This window comes from Drosophila mojavensis, unplaced genomic scaffold, assembly GCF_018153725.1.
Source record: "Drosophila mojavensis isolate 15081-1352.22 unplaced genomic scaffold, ASM1815372v1 contig_80, whole genome shotgun sequence".
NCBI lineage: Eukaryota > Metazoa > Arthropoda > Insecta > Diptera > Drosophilidae > Drosophila > Drosophila mojavensis.
The window spans coordinates 15,246,616-15,265,604 of NW_025318906.1; the positions used below are offsets into that span (position 1 = coordinate 15,246,616).

The 18,989-nt window shown below is 42.9% G+C and overlaps 4 protein-coding genes across 9 annotated transcripts in view; 3 read left to right on the forward strand and 1 right to left on the reverse strand.

Annotated features, from left to right (window-relative positions):
* Positions 1-35: 35 nt before the first annotated feature.
* Positions 36-18,007, forward strand: LOC6580055 (tRNA pseudouridine(38/39) synthase). Of its 4 annotated transcripts, XR_006357887.1 has the most exons (7): positions 36-388; positions 442-533; positions 591-1,085; positions 1,143-1,664; positions 1,727-1,881; positions 10,951-11,270; positions 16,901-18,007. XR_006357887.1 is itself a non-coding variant. In XM_002005891.4 (5 exons), the coding sequence occupies exons 1-5, from the start codon at positions 99-101 to the stop codon at positions 1,828-1,830; spliced, it is 1,503 nt and encodes a 500-aa protein (XP_002005927.1). In that variant the 5' UTR covers positions 36-98; the 3' UTR covers positions 1,831-1,936. The 4 variants fall into 4 exon arrangements, 1 of the variants encoding a protein (XP_002005927.1); XR_001449267.3 differs by lacking the exon at positions 16,901-18,007 and having other exon boundaries at positions 10,951-11,966; XR_001449268.3 differs by lacking the exon at positions 16,901-18,007 and having other exon boundaries at positions 279-369; positions 10,951-11,966.
* The window catches only part of LOC6580056, a 56,738-nt gene continuing 39,665 nt past the window's right edge, over positions 1,917-18,989 (reverse strand). For all 3 annotated transcript variants that reach the window (XM_032729531.2, XM_044011108.1, XM_044011107.1), the window contains exons 4-10: positions 13,577-14,469; positions 12,253-12,408; positions 4,348-5,872; positions 2,882-4,113; positions 2,627-2,797; positions 2,449-2,566; positions 1,917-2,374 (exon numbers count right to left, since the gene is read on the reverse strand). In XM_032729531.2, coding sequence (XP_032585422.1) covers positions 2,344-2,374; positions 2,449-2,566; positions 2,627-2,797; positions 2,882-4,113; positions 4,348-5,872; positions 12,253-12,408; positions 13,577-14,384 — 4,041 coding nt within the window. In that variant the 5' untranslated portion in view covers positions 14,385-14,469 and the 3' untranslated portion in view covers positions 1,917-2,343. The remainder of the gene's footprint in view (positions 2,375-2,448; positions 2,567-2,626; positions 2,798-2,881; positions 4,114-4,347; positions 5,873-12,252; positions 12,409-13,576; positions 14,470-18,989) is intronic.
* Positions 6,509-7,679, forward strand: LOC6580057 (gamma-soluble NSF attachment protein). Its single transcript, XM_002005893.4, has one exon. The coding sequence runs from the start codon at positions 6,567-6,569 to the stop codon at positions 7,482-7,484; it is 918 nt and encodes a 305-aa protein (XP_002005929.1). The 5' UTR covers positions 6,509-6,566; the 3' UTR covers positions 7,485-7,679.
* LOC6580058 lies at positions 12,436-13,552 on the forward strand. The gene has a single exon (XM_002005894.4). It carries the CDS (start codon positions 12,631-12,633, stop codon positions 13,471-13,473), a length of 843 nt encoding a protein of 280 aa, XP_002005930.1. The 5' UTR covers positions 12,436-12,630; the 3' UTR covers positions 13,474-13,552.

Sequence of the window (18,989 nt, forward strand, 5' to 3'; positions counted from 1 at the left end):
TTTCCCGATGTATCGAGTATTTTCGATATAAATTCCGATACTCACTATCTTAAAAAGCTAGTGAGCAGCGGCACGTGTTGCATTTGTTTATATGCGAAATGAACAAGAAAATAGTTATAAATAAACGTGTGAAGGGCCAATCTCGCGAAGAGTTGGCCCAGTTAAGCAAAACAGAATTGATTGACAAAATTGTGCAGCTGGAGGCGTACAATTTTCAGCTGAAAAATCTTTTACAAAAGAAACTGTCCGAGGCGGACAAAAACAATTCTGAATATGCTGCAGTATTGCGCGGGGCTGACGGGGATGAGTTACCAAATAAAGTTGTTTCAGAAACCGTCAAAGATGTACCTAAAAACAAAGATAAACAACGTAAGTTTAACTGGGCCAGGTTAGTAAGCTCTCTATATTTAATTGTTCTTATTTATATCGATTTGATTTCAGTGCGCACCAGAGGCATGTTTTGATGAAAATAACGTATTTTGGCTGGGATTATCAAGGGTTTGCTTGTCAGGAGGACTCCGCTGATACGATTGGTAAGTTTGTTTGATTTCTATAAAAGCAACGACTAATAGGTTAAGTATTTCTTGCAGAAGGATATTTGTTTCGTGCCTTGGAACGCACCTGCCTCATCGAATCCCGTGCTACTTCCAACTACCATCGATGCGGTCGCACCGACAAGGAAGTGAGCGCCTTCTGCCAAGTGATATCAATTAATTTGCGTAGCAAGCACTCACCCGATACTCAAATGAAGCCAGAGTCGCTAAACACTGAAATAGATTATTGCAGTCTGCTAAATCGGGTGCTGCCCAAAAATATTCAATGCGTATCCTGGATGCCGTTGCGAAATCCCGACTACAGCGCTCGATTTGATTGTATTTCACGCACCTATCGCTACTATTTTCCCAAGGGCGATCTGGACATTGACTCAATGCAACAGGCCTGTCAGTTACTCGTCTGCCATGGAGACTTTAGGAATTTTTGTAAAATGGATGTGCATAATGGCGTAACGAATTACATGCGTAATTTGCAGCACGCAGAGATAAGGCCATGTGACAATACAGAACGCCAGTTAGAGCAAAACTCAGGTAAGAATATATATAATTTATATTTTACAGTTTAGTTAACTTGAACTTCTTCAACAGGCTATATTATGTATTATCTGGAGATAAAAGCAAATGCTTTCCTATGGCATCAAATACGATGCATCATGGCTGTGCTGCTGCTAGTTGGACAAAAGAACGAGCAGCCATCCATAATCACTAAATTACTCGATGTGGGTAGCAATCCTTGTAAGCCCCAGTATACGCCTGCTATTGGGCTACCACTGAATCTGTTCCATTGTGAATTTCGATCGCACAGCACGCGTCAATCGAATCTTCCAAATTTATCACAGATTGCGATTGTGGAAAGCGAAAGCGAAAGCCAAAGTGATCTAACCAATTGGGTTTACAGTGAGGAGAATCTACAGAAGCTGATCGAGAACGTGCAGAGTGAGTGGACGCAGTTCAGTGTCAAGTGCACCATGATACGCAATGTCTTAGTGCAACTGGAGGCACTCCTTGAGCAGAACTTCAAAACACCGCAGATTCAAGCACAGGCCATGCTGCTGCAGGATGCGGCCAAGCCGCGCCAGTATCAACCATTGCTGCAGCGCAAACGATGTGGTTAGTATTTGTTTGTTTAATAATATATCTGATGATCTACATTTACCCAATCTGTTTTTTAGAGAGCTTGGAAAATCGCATTGACCATTTTGTGAAAAAGCAACGACTGCTTGTAAAAAGCGACACAACGACGGAGACGAGTAAAAGTGAAACTGCTGAATATTAATGAATTTACTACAGCTTGATGTGATTTCGTTGTGGTGCTCAGATTTGCTGGGTAAGCAAATAATTTAAATAAAAATATCACAAATGTACAATAGGTACGCATTTTATTGTAGGCATTTTTATTTTCGAAAAATTGTACAACATTTTGGATGCTTAGCTTAGATTATGTATATAATTTAAAATGATTAATTCCATTAAATTACTTCAAGTATAGCTTGCAATTAAATTAGGTTTGAATGTGTGTTGTTTCATACAAATCGCTTTGTATAGGTATTTGTATATAAATCTAGTGACATACATATATTATCTATGTATGTAGGTAAAGGTACATATATGAAGGCAGGGTAACTAATATTACATTTAATTGGTCTATATACATTCATGGATGGGTTAAACAAATGATGTCCAGCTGCTCAGGTATTAACAAATGATAACACATACAGTCGATATGAAGATTGGATTTATGAATGTATAAGTATATATACTCGTATATATATATATTTATATTCTTCTTTTATGTGCCCATGGACTTTGCTTTTTGTAGTCTGCAATGAAAGAGATGTTAATATGTGTATTCAATTTCTCTTTTCTCTCATTCTCTGCCCCCGCTCGCACTTACTTTCTTCTCAAGATCTTGAGCACAATTGTGCCCTCACGCACATTTTTGAATAGTCCAATTGTCTCAGCATGACTCATGCCCTGCACAGAGAGTCCATTGATTTCCACAATCTCATCGCCTGTAATGGAAACTGTTTGAGCATCGGAGAACAAATTGAAATACTTCTTCCGCCACTCACCCGCTTGCAGAGTGCCATCATCGGCAGCTTGGCCGGAGGGAAAGACAGTTTTGACGAATATTCCCATATTGCCTTTGGGTGAGTCTCGTCCGCCCACAATGCTGAAGCCCAAAGATTTTAGGCCAGGTCCTTTGAAGAACGTAATTGTCTTTTGGGTGCAGCGTCCGTTGCCTGAACAACAAATAAATTAGAACAATTGCTTAGTAAGTCGAATGCTTCGATAATTGTTTATTGTGTTATTCGTGTTAAGCTCACCCTCACACATTGAGGCGCGAATGACTTCTGCCATTTCCTCATCGCGTATCGTTAGCTTCGCCACTGGCAGCGATGGACGATGATGCATTAGCGAAGCAGCTGGTGGAGCCAAGGTGCTGTTTACAGCTGCTGTTGCTGCTGCTGTTGATGATGATGAGGATGAGGGTGGTATAAATGGATTAGGCGCAAACAGTGAAACGTTTTTTGGCGAGTGCTTGATATATAATGAATGGTGTTGTTGCTGTTGTTGTTGGGGTTGTTGTGGTTGTTGTGGTTGTTGTGGCTGTTGTTGCGTATTATTAGTGAGATCAGTTGTTGTTGTAGTTGTTGGACTGTCAGTGGTTGTAGCTCCTGCTGCTGTTGATGGCGTCTGCATGAATAAGCTGAGACGCGATGAGCTGAGACGCGAATGCGCAAATCTCAGCGAGCGATAATGTGAATTGGTTAAATTAATGGAATTGCGAGCATAGTGCGTACGCTGACCAAACTGCTGGCTGGAGCCTGAGCCTGAGCCCACGCCGGCGCCTGGGTCGGTGGACAGTGCAGCACCTTCGGAGCAGCGCTTGCGTGCCAGCAGCCGCCATTTCTCATCATCCGCCAGCGAGGAAGCCACACAGACGCTGGCTGCGCGATTCGTATACACTGGTGTGTACGAGTCGTTGTTATTGGTGTTAAGATTGGTTGTTGATATGGAGGAGGTGTCATTGGTTGGTTGTTGGTTAAATAGCGGTGTTGGTGTTAGAGCCAAGCTACGCTGACCTGAGGAGCTGCGCGCTCTACGTCGCAACAGCTCGTACTCCGACGCACTCACATCCAGCGAGTGTCGGGGCGTTGAGCTGCGTCGATGCTGCATCAATGGCATGGGCGTGGGTAGCGTACTGACGCTGGCTAGCGAACGTGCATCGCACTGATCTTCATCGAGTTCGGTTTCCTCCTGTGACCGCACCCGCTCCTGCTCCTGATCCACATTCAGCTGCAGGCTCTGCAGGCTGCTCAGGCTGTCTGTCCGCTGGGCATAGCTGAGCCGCTGACGCTGCGCACTCATGCCATCAATGCGTATTTTGGTATAGAAATCAGTTACAGTGGCTATCTCATCGTGTGCTATGACCAGATCAATGCAATTCTCCACAAAGCAGCTGAGCAGGCGCTGCACCTCGCCAAACGATTGGATTCCACGCAAATGCTTGCCATTCACATTGACAATCTCGTCGCCAAGGCGCAGGCGTCCGTCCCTATGGGAGGAAAGAGATGGGCACGTTAAACTCTTGATTCTTTTTTGGGATTAATTAGTTTGTTTTCAAATACGTTGCGTAGCACACAAATCTAGTATATATGTACGTATATTTGAATTTAAATTAGTATTAATGGGGCGTATGGATAATATTTTAGCCCGCTTAATAGACAGCACTGGCTCTGCTTCATTTTTGATTTCCTCATATTTTATCGGCTATTTAATCGATACTTACTTTTGCGCCATGCCGTATGGTTCCAGCTCAACAATCAAATATCGATATTGCTGTTCATTGTTGTTGGTGACAACCATTTTTGGCGACAGGACAAGCCCAATGTAATCCTCTTGGCATTTTCGCTCCAACTTCAGTTGTCGGAAACGGCGTCGGATTGTCTCCGTTTCATAGTCGTAGTTATAGCCGCCCAAGGAGACGGGTGCACTACAAATGCTGTTGCGCACAGAGGAGCCTGAGCCCAGGCCCATGCCCATGCCGACGCCCTCCGAGGAGCTGAGCGAGATAAGCGAATTGCGCTTAAGTGTACCCGAGGCAATAGATTCTGTATCTCCGGCCGAGATGCTAAGATTATTGCACAGACGAGCACCAGCGAGGCCGCCGCCACCATCGCTATCATAGCCCGACTCATTTGAACTTAGACAACTACTTAATCTTTGGTAAAGTGGTTCCCAGTCCTTGGACGTGATGCTGTCATTGCGCGACACGTTCGCCATCTGCTGGTCCGGCGAGTGACGCTGCGGCAACGGCGATCCACCATGAGCCGCAACTGCATCCCGTTGATATTGTTGATGTTGTTGTTGCTGCTGTTGCTGTTGCTGCTGTTGTTGCTGCTGCTGCTGCTGTTGTTGTTGCTGATGCTTCAACAGCACAGAGCCACCATTCTCCTCGGGCAGCACCGAAAGTCGTGAGCGCAAAAATGCATAGGGAAAGGCATTCCGACGGCTGGCATCCTGCTGACTGCTGCTGTTGCTGCCGTTGTTGCTGCTGTTAGCTCCATTGCTTGCCAGCCCACCTCCGCCTACGCCCACAATGTCGCTGCCATTGCTACTGCTGCTATTGCTGGTGATAAGGCAGCTGCTCACCTTGGCAATATCGTCGCAACTGCTCGACTTGAGATTGGAAATGCGTGGCGCGCGCTGTTGCTGCTGCTGCAGTAAGTGTTGTCGCTGCTGCTGTTGGCTTTGCAGATTTAAGCCTTCGGTGGGATCATCGCATTTGATGTAGGAGCAGCTGGACAATTGGCTGGTGGAGCTGCTGCGATAGAGCGTTTGGCTAGTTGGTGTTGATTGCTGCGATGCTTCGGAAGCTTTCAGCAGATTGTGCGAACGATGATTCAGCATGCCTGTGGATCCAATGCGATGAAAGAAATTCTTCAATGCCTTCTGTGGGCGTGTCACTGGTCCATGTTGATACTGATGCATCGGCGTTGATTGTGCGCTCTGGCTCTGGCCCTTGTTGCTCGAGTCCTGGAAATGTTGCTGCTGTTGCTGCTGATGTTGCTGTTGTTGCTGTTGATGCTGATGACGCTGCTTGATCGTTTCAATTGGTCCCGACTTGCACTTTTTAAGCGTACTGCTTTGATAAGCTCCAGTAGGCGTTGCTGATGTCTTCGCATTGCTAGACTTGTGCGTTGGCGAGTGAAACAAGCTGCGCAGATCTGTGTGCGATTTGTGGGCGGCGGCGGGGGATTCACTGCGCTTCAGCAAATCCAGTTTGCGGCTCATGCGCTTGCCCCAGGTGAACACTGTAAAGGGAAAAGGCATAGGAGAAGAACTCAATCAGAAAGTGATTTCTAAATTAATTACAATGCTTCAATAAATCTTAACACCTCTGGGGCATTTGCCGCCGCTGACAGCCGCCAGAGTCACACAAATCACAAATCTGCATACATCTTAAGAAAGAGGGAGAGATAGAGTAAGAGAGAGAGAGAGGGGGAGAGAGAGAAACAAGCGTGGACCTTGTCTGTTCCTTAAGCCTGCTTTTCCTTTGTGGTTGATAGCCTGTCACGTGCTTGTGAAAGGCATCAGCTTACACACACACATGTGTGCGCAGCCGAGCAAACCACAACAAAGGTCGGCTTGGGGAACGTGTTGATTGTGGCAGCTTGCAGTAACCGCAATTTCAATGATAGACTGCACATGCAAATTGTAGCGGTAACCATAAAGCTTTCTCCTTTTGCTGCATTTTCTGTGCTATTTATTTAAAATAAAAATGAAAATATTCAAGTAGAAATGAAAGCATTTAAGTTACTCGTTTCACGTTTAAATGTGTCACATGCGCGCGATTCAAAAGCTCAACTATCGCTAAAATATATCGATATATTGTATGGGCAATATGTTATGTTTTAGTATTTTTTATCTATTGCCTTTTTTTCGGATACTACGCCTACAGTCACACTGCATACGTAAACAACAATTGATTTTTCGCAAGCTAAAAACATGTCTGTGGCTGCGAAAAAAATTGCCGAGGCTGAGCAATTAGTGCAAGCAGCTGAAAAAAGTTTAAAAACATCGCTACTAAAATGGGTACCTGACTATGACAGCGCTGCCGATGAGTACGCAAAAGCGGCAACTGCGTATCGCATTGCGAAATCGTTCGACAAAAGCAAGGAGTGTTTGTTGAAGGCTATTGAGTGCTACAAAAATAACAAATCCTGGTTCCACGCTGCAAAATCATACGAGCAGATAATATTGATTTGCAAAGATCTGGACAAACTGACAGATGTTGAGGAATATGCCAACAAGGCGTGTAGCTTGTATCAACAACATGGTTCACCAGAAGCTGCCGCCTCCGCCTTGGACAAAGCGGCCAAGTTGACAGAGCAAAAGTATCCAGAGATGGCTTTGCGTTTCTATCAGCATGCAGTGGAGGTCATTATGATTGAGGACTCAACACGGCAGGCATCCGAATACTCTTCGAAAGTGTCAAGAATCTTGGTGAAGCTGCAGCGATACGAAGAGGCGACAAAGGCGCTTAAGAAAGAAATCGGATTCTATCAGCAAACTGAATCATATGGGCAGATTGGCCGTTTGGTTGTGGCACTTGTCTTAGTGCAATTGGCATTGGGAGACTCCGTGGAGGCCGAAAAATCCTTCAAGGAATGGGGCACTTGCTGTGAGGCTGAAGAAGTCTCCACGCTGCAGACTCTGCTGCAAGCCTTCGACGAGGAGGACGGCGAGCTGGCAGCTAAAATGTTGGCATCGCCATTCATCCGACACATGGACGTGGAATATGCCATTCTAGCCAAGAACATTCCATTGCCCAAGGGTCTCGAAGTGGAGAAGAAATCTGGTGGCGATAATGAAGCGAACAGTACCAGAGAGCTTGAAGAGGAGGATGGCGATGGGTTGTGTTGAACGCTCGTCCATAATTGTTATTTAACTGCTAACCAACAAATTATTCAATTAATGCAATTTACAAATTAATCGTTATCATAATATATTGCCTAATAAAATAATATTTAAAGTTTTCTTGCTCATATTCAATGGATACTATTTATATTGATTCTATATTCTTTTGCAATTATACAATATAAAGCTACTCAAACTGCTTGTGGACTCTTATATTTGTATAAGACGATAAGTCATGCTTGTCATTAGGGTTTGTGTCTTCGATGAATAGGCAATTAATTGGTATAAGAGTTCAGGTTGTATATACAAAGCATATATAATTGTGTATAAGACATTGTGCTTACTTATACATTCAGAAGTTTTTTTATTCGCAGGAGCAAGCGTGACATAAGAGTTTATATATAGATAAAGTATAAGACATCGAATGCATAAGATATCGATGGCCTATCTTGGTATAAATGCTTGTACATAAAGGAAGAGGCCAGAGCGAATTTAGTTGTTTTTGTTTATTTATGCATACATATATATATAGAATATATTATGGTCATATAGTATTATAAAATCATTTTTGGTAACATCAACTGATAATTAAGCTGAGTTTCTTTTTTGGCAATCAACATACATAGCTTGATCAAATTTGGAATTTAGCAGCTTGTGTAAAAGTTGTATATAAAATATGTTTTTAAAGCTTTGCAGAAAGCTTGTTTGCGTATATAGGAGAGGAATATATTAAACTAAGAGTTTATTAAATTTATAATATTTTGTCTTTTATCTGGAGCTTTAATAAAGCTAATAAATGTCATTTTCTACTGTTTATCTATGACAGTTCTCAATCATTCGATTTTTCGTGCTTTACATGCAACTCAATCAAAATCCTTTAGGATATGTAAAATGGTCGTAACTTTTAACGATCTGGCTTAAAAACGATAGCCAAACACTTAAAAAACCATTAATGGGTGGAGTTTCTAGTTGTATTGCAAGATTCGTTTATAAGCAAATTTATGCATTTGTCCCATATTTCTATAACAAATGCAGTGAAAAAGAGAGCTGGAGAGAGTGAGAGAGAAAGAAAGAATGAGAGACAGATAGGTATATGAAGTTACGCCAACAATTAGTATAAAAGTTGATCATGAGAAACAGCTGAAGCAAATCTCTTGTTCCGCGTCGAGCATCGCTAACATCTTATGGACTCAATAAAATTTTGAAAACTATTTTCATCTATGACATTAAGTGCGCTTTGTGCCCATCGAAGGAGCGTTCATGGCTCGGACTCTGCATCGGCATCGGCATCGGCATCGACATTGGCATTGGCATCGGCAATGGCATCTGCATCAGCCTCTTCCTCTTCCTCCGACTCTGACTCGTGCCAAAGATGTTTAATAGCCTCAGCCCAGCTGCGGGCCAAATGTGTGGGCGCGCACAGCCTCGATTCGGGTTGACAGTTGAAACAACTGCAGCCTATCTGTGTATAGTCAGTAACAGCTCCACCCAGGCCTGACCGACTTTGTTCCGCAATTCTGTTCTCTTCTGTCGGCCGACGCTCGACGCTCGACGCTCGACGGCCGACGGCCGACGGCTCTGTCCATTTGCATTTGATTAAAATTTCAACACGCGAAGCCGTTTGCCAATCAGAGTTGCTGGCGAATCGAGGAGGATGGGTGTTAAACAATAATAGCAAATGGTCCGGGCATCAATTATATGACAGCCTCTGCCACGCGGCACACACTCAGCTCAACTCATCGCTGTATCAAAAACGACCGCCGGCCACATGCCACAAATTCTACACCCACTTATCTTTTAAGACGGTGTCAAGTGCCCGCCAGCTCTAAGCCGGCTTTGTTGCAACTCTCTGTAGCCTAGCATCAAGAGTTGGGGAAATGGGGAATGGGAATGAGGAAAGAGACAAGTTGGAGTGCATTCGTCTGTGGTGCACGACTAGTAGATACCCTGAGATACTCCGCTAACTGACGGATGGGCGGAGAGGTTCTGGATGGAGTGGAATATATATACTATTACAATATTATAGATATGCACACAAAAATTATGCCATTTTTATATATTTTAAATGGCTGTAAAATATAAAAGAATGGGTAAATAGAGAGCATGAGCCAATGGCAGCTTCTTCAATTGTGAATGCCAATTCTCTCTAAGACTTATACGTATCATGAATTTTTACTTTTTCTTATTTACCAGCATTTTTTATACCTGCTCACCTCAACAATTGTAAGGATGCGACCGGAACGATAGCAAAAATAACAATGGCTCGATAGACAAACGAAGAGTTCGATAACTCCTATCGCTTAGTGCTGGCATACACTTAATTACGAACAAAGCTCAGCTCTAGCTGCCGTTGTCACAATGCATTCATGTTGTTGGCCATTTGCCATGCCACTTGCCATTGGATTGCGTGTCAGAGGCAATTTAGCTGTAAGTTCATTATGCCGCAGCCTCCGCTTTGCCAGCTGCTGTGCGTCATTCTAATGCCAATCTTAATTGATTCTAATTAGTGGCGCCCCAAGGTCAGAGACGCCACATCAATAGCTGTAAATGGCTTTCTGTAGGGCTTAAATTGTGGCCATAATTGGCCCGATCTCAGATTTCCAAAGCAACCACAGCAACGGCAGCATGAGAAATCAATAAGCGCCATAGCTCAAGATCGCTTCTCGCCCAGCTGTCGACAACAATCGGCAAAAAAAAACCAAGAAGAAAAAAAAAACACCTAAATGCTATAATTTCGAATCCGCGCTGAATTCCATCTTCATCTTCATCTTCATCTCCAACGAAACTATTCCATCTGAATTGCACGCATGCGCATTTATACTGGATTATCGCTTATTACATGTTTCTACCTCGACTTGATTTATTTCGCTGCCCGATTATCGATCTCTCAGCTCCAGTCGAAGGCATTCGTTTCGCATTCCCCTCTCTACTTGCCCCCTTCTCCTTCTCCATCTCCTTGCCCCTTCCACCTTTCAAATTCAGCGCCTTCTCCGTTATGCGACGATCTAGATCGAAGAATTGAAGCGCGTACGTGAGATATTATTGTATGCCGCGTGCATTTTGGTTGCCGTTTTTGCCTCATTTTGAATATTTGTTATTGCCTCGCTTCACTCTTGCTCTTGTCTTCATCCCAAGCCCGGCTCGTTCTGGCTCTGAGTCGGCTTTCGATTCGGCCCGACGACTCAACCACATTATGCAAATGCTTCTGATCGTATATTTCCCATGACATGGTTATTAAACTTGTTGGCCAGTGTAATTTTGTTCAGTAGCCTGAATCTAACAGCTGCACTTTTCACGAAGCGCATTTGTTTTACTCACAGTTAATGGGAAGAGAAGCCTAACTGAAGTCCATATCTATATCTGTTCTAGTATTTACTGAATTTAAAGAACTCTATATTGCGTATTTCTCCTTTATACTAGTGCCTTACAATCTCTAACATAAATGTCTCTTATTTCTCTAATTCTTTCGCAGCTTGTTCCCGTATGGCTGCAAATCCAATCAGTTATATCATCCACTCTTCATGGCAAACAAACCGCAACGTTTCAGTGCATGTCACATACGGAGTCTTGCATTGCGAATCATCAGTCAAATGGATCACATAATGCCACGCTTTGTCACACTTGGTCGCTTATGGGATTTAGGGCCCCTAACCGAAACCACAGTCCAGACCATAAAAGTACCAACCCAGACCTACCCAGAGGCAGCCCCCGTGCGCTTTGGATCGCATTACGTACAGTGGAGCCTGGGCCTGGCTACAGAGTGTAAAAAGTATACGAAAGACTGGGTTCGAAGTGAGTGCTTAAAGTTTGCTGTCTGAGTTATGTTTGTGCCACGCTTTTTGGACGAATTGTCCACTGTGCGGACCGAAAACGGGTCAATACGGTATTTCAGGGCGTGCTTTATTTCTTTATACATAAACACACACCATGCCCACTTTCGAGTATCGATGACAATCGCGAGTGCTTGATGATGCGTTGACACATGCGGAAATCTTTTCATTCAGCGAACCAAATAACTCGAACTGAATCGAATTGATTTTATATATTGTATGTTGAATGCCCATTGAACTGGCTGCAAATAACTGAACTAGTTCCGCGAAGTCTTTGTTATTTTTAAAGGAATTGTCTGATTGGCTGCAATCTGCTCTTATACTTACGCATACATGTACATCTGCATGCTAATAATTACGTAAGTTAGAGCGAGATGACCTAATTAGCATACGTGAATGTGGGGTGGGTTTTGTAAGCTGTAAAGAGTTGCTGTATTGTCTACGTAGATATGTGTGCGTATTTATATGTGTATGTGCGCGTGTGTGCTTCTATTTTGCCTTGCTTTCTTTTTTTTTTGCTATCTTTAGTTGACAATTTCCGTATAATTCAAATATAATTGATTTATATTGATATACGACTGTTAAGATATCAGCTGTTTTCACACGCTTTTTTGTTGGAGCACCAATTAAATAGCAATAAAAAGTTAGCCACTTACTATCGCAATCTAATTTATACACATAAGTCTCTAATAGAGTGTGAAAGAGAGCGAGCGGGAAGGGGAAGAGACTCTGTTATTTATTAGAGATGGGACACGGTAAGCTGTCGACATGCGTCCATATAAAAGGCATCATAAATATAGATAAAGATGCCATTCCACTAGGGTGGCAGCATTTAAAAATCAATTTCAGCGCATTTAAGGCTTTGGGGCTTGTCGTCTATTTCGGTCGCTTGTTTGCTTTTAGTCTTGGGTTCGGGTAGGGGTCGAGTGGGGGGAGTTACTCACCATTTCGCGTGGTGCTGGCCAAGGAGGTGGCGCTGCCTGTGCTTATGCTGCTGCCAGCGTCGCTATTTGTGTCCGCAGCTGTCGCTACCAATTTCTGCTCATCATCCAGGACAACGACTGGCACGGCCGTCACCAGCTTGTAGTCGGGCATATGTCCTTGAAAAATAAAAAGTAAAAACATTATTAAGCATTCAAACATATACACATACATATCTGTTGGTTTTTAAGAAAAGTGCATTCCCCCGTTAATCGAATAAGGAAGTTAATCATATACTGATATCAGCGGAAAGTATGAATAAAAAATAAAAAGATAAGCAATATTACCGAAGTAATATATAAATTTAAAGCAAAACGAGAGTGTCTAACAGTTTGCCGGAGATGGCTGGGCGATCCGGTCTGAAAATCTGGCTGCTCTACTGGTCCATATTCTGGACACAAAGGCAGCACAGTTTGGGCTATAATTTGCCCGAAATGCTGAAGCAGCCGCTAAAAGTTTTGAATGACCAATTCGATGACAGATGTCGGCACCTCAGCGAGGAGGAGCAGCAACGTTTTGCCGGGAATTTCAACTTCTTGGAGAAATCGCAACTGGAGCTGGAGGAACTGCAGCAGCTGCTGAGCAACAATAGCGGCATTCATAGCCCATTGAAGCGTCGCCTATGGCTCAGTCTCTATTGGCAGCTGCGACGCAGCCATCGCTTGGACAACGACAACATGTTGCTGCTGGATTTCGCGTTGAACTTGCGTCGACTGCAAACGGACCCGGAGTGGAATAGCAGCCAATTGCAGAATATGTTGCAGAGCTTGCCAAAAGCGTTGCAGATCCTGGTGCGTAGTCGTTGGCTCTGCTTGGAGCACGACAGGGATCTGATGTATTTAATGACAGCTGGGGCACTGCAGCTGGGCGCCAATAGCCGTTGCTGCATGTGGCAGCTGGCGTTGGGGACGGAGCCATCGTCACATGGATGGCTGCGCCTGGAGAATCTATGCGACGCCCAAGACGTTTGGTACTTCAATATGTTGCAGCAGTTGGAGTCCGGAGTCTACCTAATGCAGCGTGAGCCCAACAGCAATTCCAGCAACTATTGCAGTCGCCTGGGATCGGGCTATTATAAAGAAGTTGCTGGGGCTGAAGCAAAGGATGTGGAAAAGGATTGCCATTGGCAGCTCAACGATTGCAGCGGACTGCCAAGCCTTCTGCAGAGGTTTTATGGGGTGTAGCTAGGATTGTGTCAACTCTTAGTCAGATATCATCTGTGAAATGACACTTCTAATATAGCATGGCATATATAAAAATGTAGGTCTTCGTTTCTGTTTCACTTACCATTGGCGGTCAGAGAGATGTTGATGCTGTTGCTATTCGAATTGCAGCCAGATGAACCATTTAGGTTCGACTTGTCATATAGGCAGCCGTTGGAGGCTGCAGGATGCAGACGCTGTGCCACATATTGCTGATAGTGTTGCTGCTGTTGTTGGTGCTGCTGCTGCTGCTGCTGTTGCTGTTGTTGCTGCTGTTGCTGGATGCTGTTAATGTTGCTGTTGCTTGAGTAGCTGAGCAGAAAGTTAGCAGCGCTGGCATTGTTGCTCAATTTATTGGGCACAAAAATTGTTGGTTGCTGGTGTTGCTGGTGTTGCTGTTGCTGCTGTTGCTGTTGCTGTTGCTGCTGCTGCTGTCTGTGCAGTGTATTCGACTCCTGCAAGGAGAGCATTGATAGTCCGGATGGCGTCTGGCGTCCACTTAACAAACATGTGGGCGTGGCCGTGCGTAGAGGCTGCACATTATTGCTGCCATTTGTAGTTGCTGTTGCTGTTGCGGCAGCAACTGTTGTTGCCGCTGCTGCTGTCACTGTCGCCGTGGCAGCAGCGCCATTGCTTGTTAGCGTTGTGCAACTGAGTATCATGACGGGCGACTTATCGTGCAGATCAGGCAACGATGAGGATATCGCTGTGCTGCTGGCAATGCTCTTGCTGAATCTGTTGCTGCATATTGTTGCCCGATTGCTGTTGCTGTTGCTGCTGTTATATTGCTTGCTGCTGCTGGTGTTGCTCGTCTGCTGTTGCTGTTGGTGTTGTTGAGCGGCGCTTAAAGTGCTGTAAGTGTCCGTTGATTTGCGCGCTTTAAAGAGCCGCATACTACGAATTGTTGCTCTCTGCTGATGTTGTTGTTGCTGTTGCTGCTGCTGCTGCTGCTGTCGATGTTGCTGGTGTCACAGTTTGCTGTAATTATAGGAGTGCCGCATTAGTTAGTTGGCAATCGAGTCCAGATAAATTAGTTAAGGCCTAAAAACCCAATTTCGAATATTTCCATTTCCATTTTACACTTCAGTTTTTCACTTTTCGCCCAGCGGAGCGTATAATTAACATAATTTACAAATCTGCGAGCCGTCGAAATTTTCTGCGCTGAATTTTGTAGGTTGTTGAAGCTTGCATTCAAAATATTTTAGCTGCTCTTTAGCTTTGTTAACTATTTTCCATTTGGGTTAAAGTATTTAATGGGCCAGTTTTAATGAAATACAGCTAATGCAAGATTATCAATGTCAGTCGATTGCACTCCATTGAGTAATTGATAACTCGGCATGATTAATTGGGAAATTACAAACAAACTAAACAAAAGCTAAATTTAACAAGTTATATATTTATTGAATTGTGCTTTGAGCCCATGACAAATTGAAGTTCAGAGTAATTAAGGGGCAGAAAGAGGCGTGATCGATGTCATATTGTCGATGCGGCTCTGTCTGTCTGCCGGTTTGTCAGTTTCTTCGTCTTTCTGCATAAGTATAAGTACAAGTATAAGAGTTTTACAGCTTATGCACGTTACTGTATTGCACTTGCAGCTCTGGTTTAATATGCAAAATAATCGATAGTTGTTTCAAGTTCTATGAAGGCGTTTAATATCGATAGGAAACTTTAAATATTTAAAACCAGAGTGAACTATTGGTATATAGATATTTCATAATTTTATCTTCCATAAATCAAAGCATAAACAGCTGATCACTTGAAATGAATACGTTATATACACTTGACACTAGAGCACACACACCCACACACTAGAGCAAATGTGAATTACAATTTATCTTCGAGCTCTAATATACCTGTTCCATGTGATTTTTCAAGTTGTACTAACCAAAAATTGCCGCTGTCAGAGTTTAATATACCCAAAGACTCGGATACTATACATATGTACATTATGTCAGCCGTCAAAAATCTATTAAAAGAAAAACCAATAAAAACCCTACAAAAATAACATTCAAGCAAACTGTTTGCTATATTTACATATGTAAATATGTATATACATATATTACTGATTGCAGCTGTGCTGCAGATTGCACGAGACGCTCTTATCACTTATTGTGAGTAATCCAGGAACAGTGAAAAATGATAAAAGGTGAATTCAACAGTTCAATTGTCGGCGGTTATCAGACCATATTATTAATAAACACATGTCAGCACACATTATTTTCATTTGTTGATATGTTTCGTATTTCAAACGCTTTCATAACATTTATGTTTTTGTTGGCGTGCAGCAAATATTTGCACTTCACTTCAGCTGCTCGGCACTCGCGGGCCAAGGAAAGGCGTTTGAATGAAGGTCGTCTAACGGCTGCCATTGCGACATGTGGGTGGACGGGCAATGAACCAGGCATATGCGAGTTAACTGGAGTTAACAGTAGTGGGTAATATGAGCATTAACAGATGTCAACACGCACACTTAACATTGTATGTTATGTGGGGCTATTGTTTATTTATCGATAATTTACACAACTGCCTTTTACTTTTGAATGTGGGCAAACGTACTTGAAAGTAGTGAATGCTAATTTGAGACTTAATGCTAACCAAACGACCAATCAAGCGAGCCACTCGCTTGCAAGTCGAGTCAGCCTAGGCAGATGGTCAAGTCAAAGTGGGCGAGGCGCGTTTGCTGCGCACCTAATTGATGTGGCAGTTGCGTGTGCATCTATGAATGCATTTACTTAGATACGATTATGTTGCACTCTGGACGTTATCTTACTTTTGGCGCGCAAAAATGCAATGAACTAAGAACATTAATATTAAGAACATTATTTAACACAATCATTTTTCGCAAAACAACATCAACTCTTATCTTAAAAAACATGCCTTTTTTGCACAGTGGCAAAATGAGTAAGGCATTGATAAGATTGGCGATAGGCATTAACAGTCGCTGGTTATCGATGTCTAATTCGTAATCGTGATTCTTTTTTGACAGTTGCACTCGTTGCTTGTCAGTTAAATATTCAATTGTGGCTAAAAAAGAAAAAAATAAAATTTCACTGTGGTTATTATATCGCTTAGCCCACTGTGCAAAACCACTTAGTCAAATCGAATGACGTCCCATGGCGCTTTGACCCGCCTACCGTCTGCCGTCTGCCTTGGCCTGAGCCTGGGTCCGAGCTACTGTGTGGCAATAATTTTGCTAATTTTATCAGAGGCTCTGTGCCTGGCCGAGCCTGCTTGATTTTTATGGAAGCTTTTAAGCGTTGTCCAGGCAGACCTGGGTCTATCTCATTGCAGAGTCCAGACAATATGTGCAGCTAATGTGAATTTAAATTGCCTCTGAGAATCAGTGCCATATATTTTCGCCAACTTTTAATTAATAGAGTAATAGTATAAAGTTTTATATTATTTTCAGATGCGACCTGCTTAGAACCACTTTCGAAGACACCGTCACAGTCACAGTCACAGTCATAGCCTCCGTCCGTTGCCCGCTGCCCGTCTTGTTTATGGGCGAAACCTGTTTCAAGGACGCGGCGTTGGCGCAGTTCCAAGAACTCGCGGCTCATTACCGTACCGCACGACGGGCGGGGCAAGTGACTGGAGCAACAACAACAACAAAAACGTGACTCTGATTCTGCGACTGCTAAACTATTTCTTTAAGCTGCATCTGAGTCGCATAGGACTTATAATGATGCCCGTGACTCTATCTCGCTCTGGTTTTTATGCTGCGACTTTTCATCTGTTACACTTATATATACATATATATATATTTTTTTAATTTGTCTGCTCGAAAATACAATGAAAAGAGCGCATTTCCTAATACCCTATGCTCCACTAAAAATGGGTAATTAGGGAATAAAGCTTAAGTCTGTCCGTTTGCTCGATATTTTGGTAGCAGCTAGTCGAACATTCCAGACCAAGGAACTCTTACTTTCCAGAGACAAATAGTTTTGCATGCGGACTTCGATTATTTCCCCAACTAGGGTATTTGTTAGTCTGGCCACTTTTATTTATTTATATATATATTTATATATATAGTTTTACGTTTATTAAATTTACTAACTGCTTCTTTCTGTACATATCTCTCTCAAATCGCGTCTCGTGGCTTTTGCTCCTGGCAACAAATCAGAGCCGGCTGCATAGTTGTAAAATTCCTGTAAACAAGCCGTGGCTGCCGCTGCAGCTGTGGCATGTAGTATAAGTTGTGCCCCGATACCCATGCCACTAAGCACTCTGCTCCACACTCACACACACGCACACGCACACACATACACTCAAATATCAGACAGACAACAATTGCTGCATTGGATTTGTTCCATGGGTAGTCATTAAAGTTAACGACTGGAAAGTCCACAAATAACAGTAGAGACTGAGACAGATAGAGAAAGAGAGAGATAGAGAGAGAGAGAGAGATAGAGAGAGAGAGAGAGAGAGAGAGACTGAAAGAATTATTTATCTAAGGCATTGTAAAATTCTTTAAAGAGATTCTACGAGAATTGAATACAAAAAAGAAAAACAAAAATATCATAAACGAAAAATAGATTTAATAAATTGTCTAAAATGTTCTATACTCTAAAATTTATTTCACTTTATATGAATTTCTTGCAGGCGGATATTTCCAACGATTAGATTAGCTAGTCTCTAATCTATATAACACCCTATATCATACAATTGTACTCTATTTGATTCTTGTATTATTTTCAAGGCAAGTTCAGATCTATTAAAGAGATTTATGATTTCAAAAAGTAAATGCATTTCGAGTTAAAGCCCAGTTTCACAGTTCATAATATTCTTAGATTTTATGACCGTGCTCCATAACGGTTTATGAACTATTTCCCTTTTTATTTTGTAATCCATATAAGCCATAAACTTTTCGTTCCACCAACGAGACTACCATGCAACACAGCAACAACAGCAACAACAACAACAGCCACATTAAAAGGCATCCAGCCGAGTTTGCCTTTTGTTGCCACAAACTTTTTGAGTTATTTTTTTTCTGCCTCCTTTTCTCTTCTTTAGGTATGCGCCTATGCGCCTACATCTACCTAAGAGTATGTGTGTGTGTGTGTGTGTGTGTATGTGTGTACTTCTGGCAAGTCCGCATTCTTTTAAAGGTTGCCAAGTTGGCCATAAGCATGCGCCGCCTAAGTAGCCGCAGTCGCAGTCTCAGCCGCAGTCGCAGCCGCAGCCTTGCAGACCAGTTCGAATATGAAGCGAAACATAAACCAAATAAACCAAATTGAAAACCAAAGAAAACAAAAACAAAACATTTGCCCAGCAATTTCAGTTCAGTTTTCATTTTCGTTGAGCGCCCACAACGACAACTGTTGCTGCAGCAGCAAAATGTTGCTGTTGTTGTTGTTGTCGGCGAATGCTGTGTACAAACAAAAATAGCTTTTTTTGGCTTCTTTTTTGCTTTGCTGTTTTCGGCTACCAAAATGAGTTCTAATTGCAGCAGCAGCCACAGCAGACACATAAAGAAATCGCTGCTGCTGCTGCTGCTG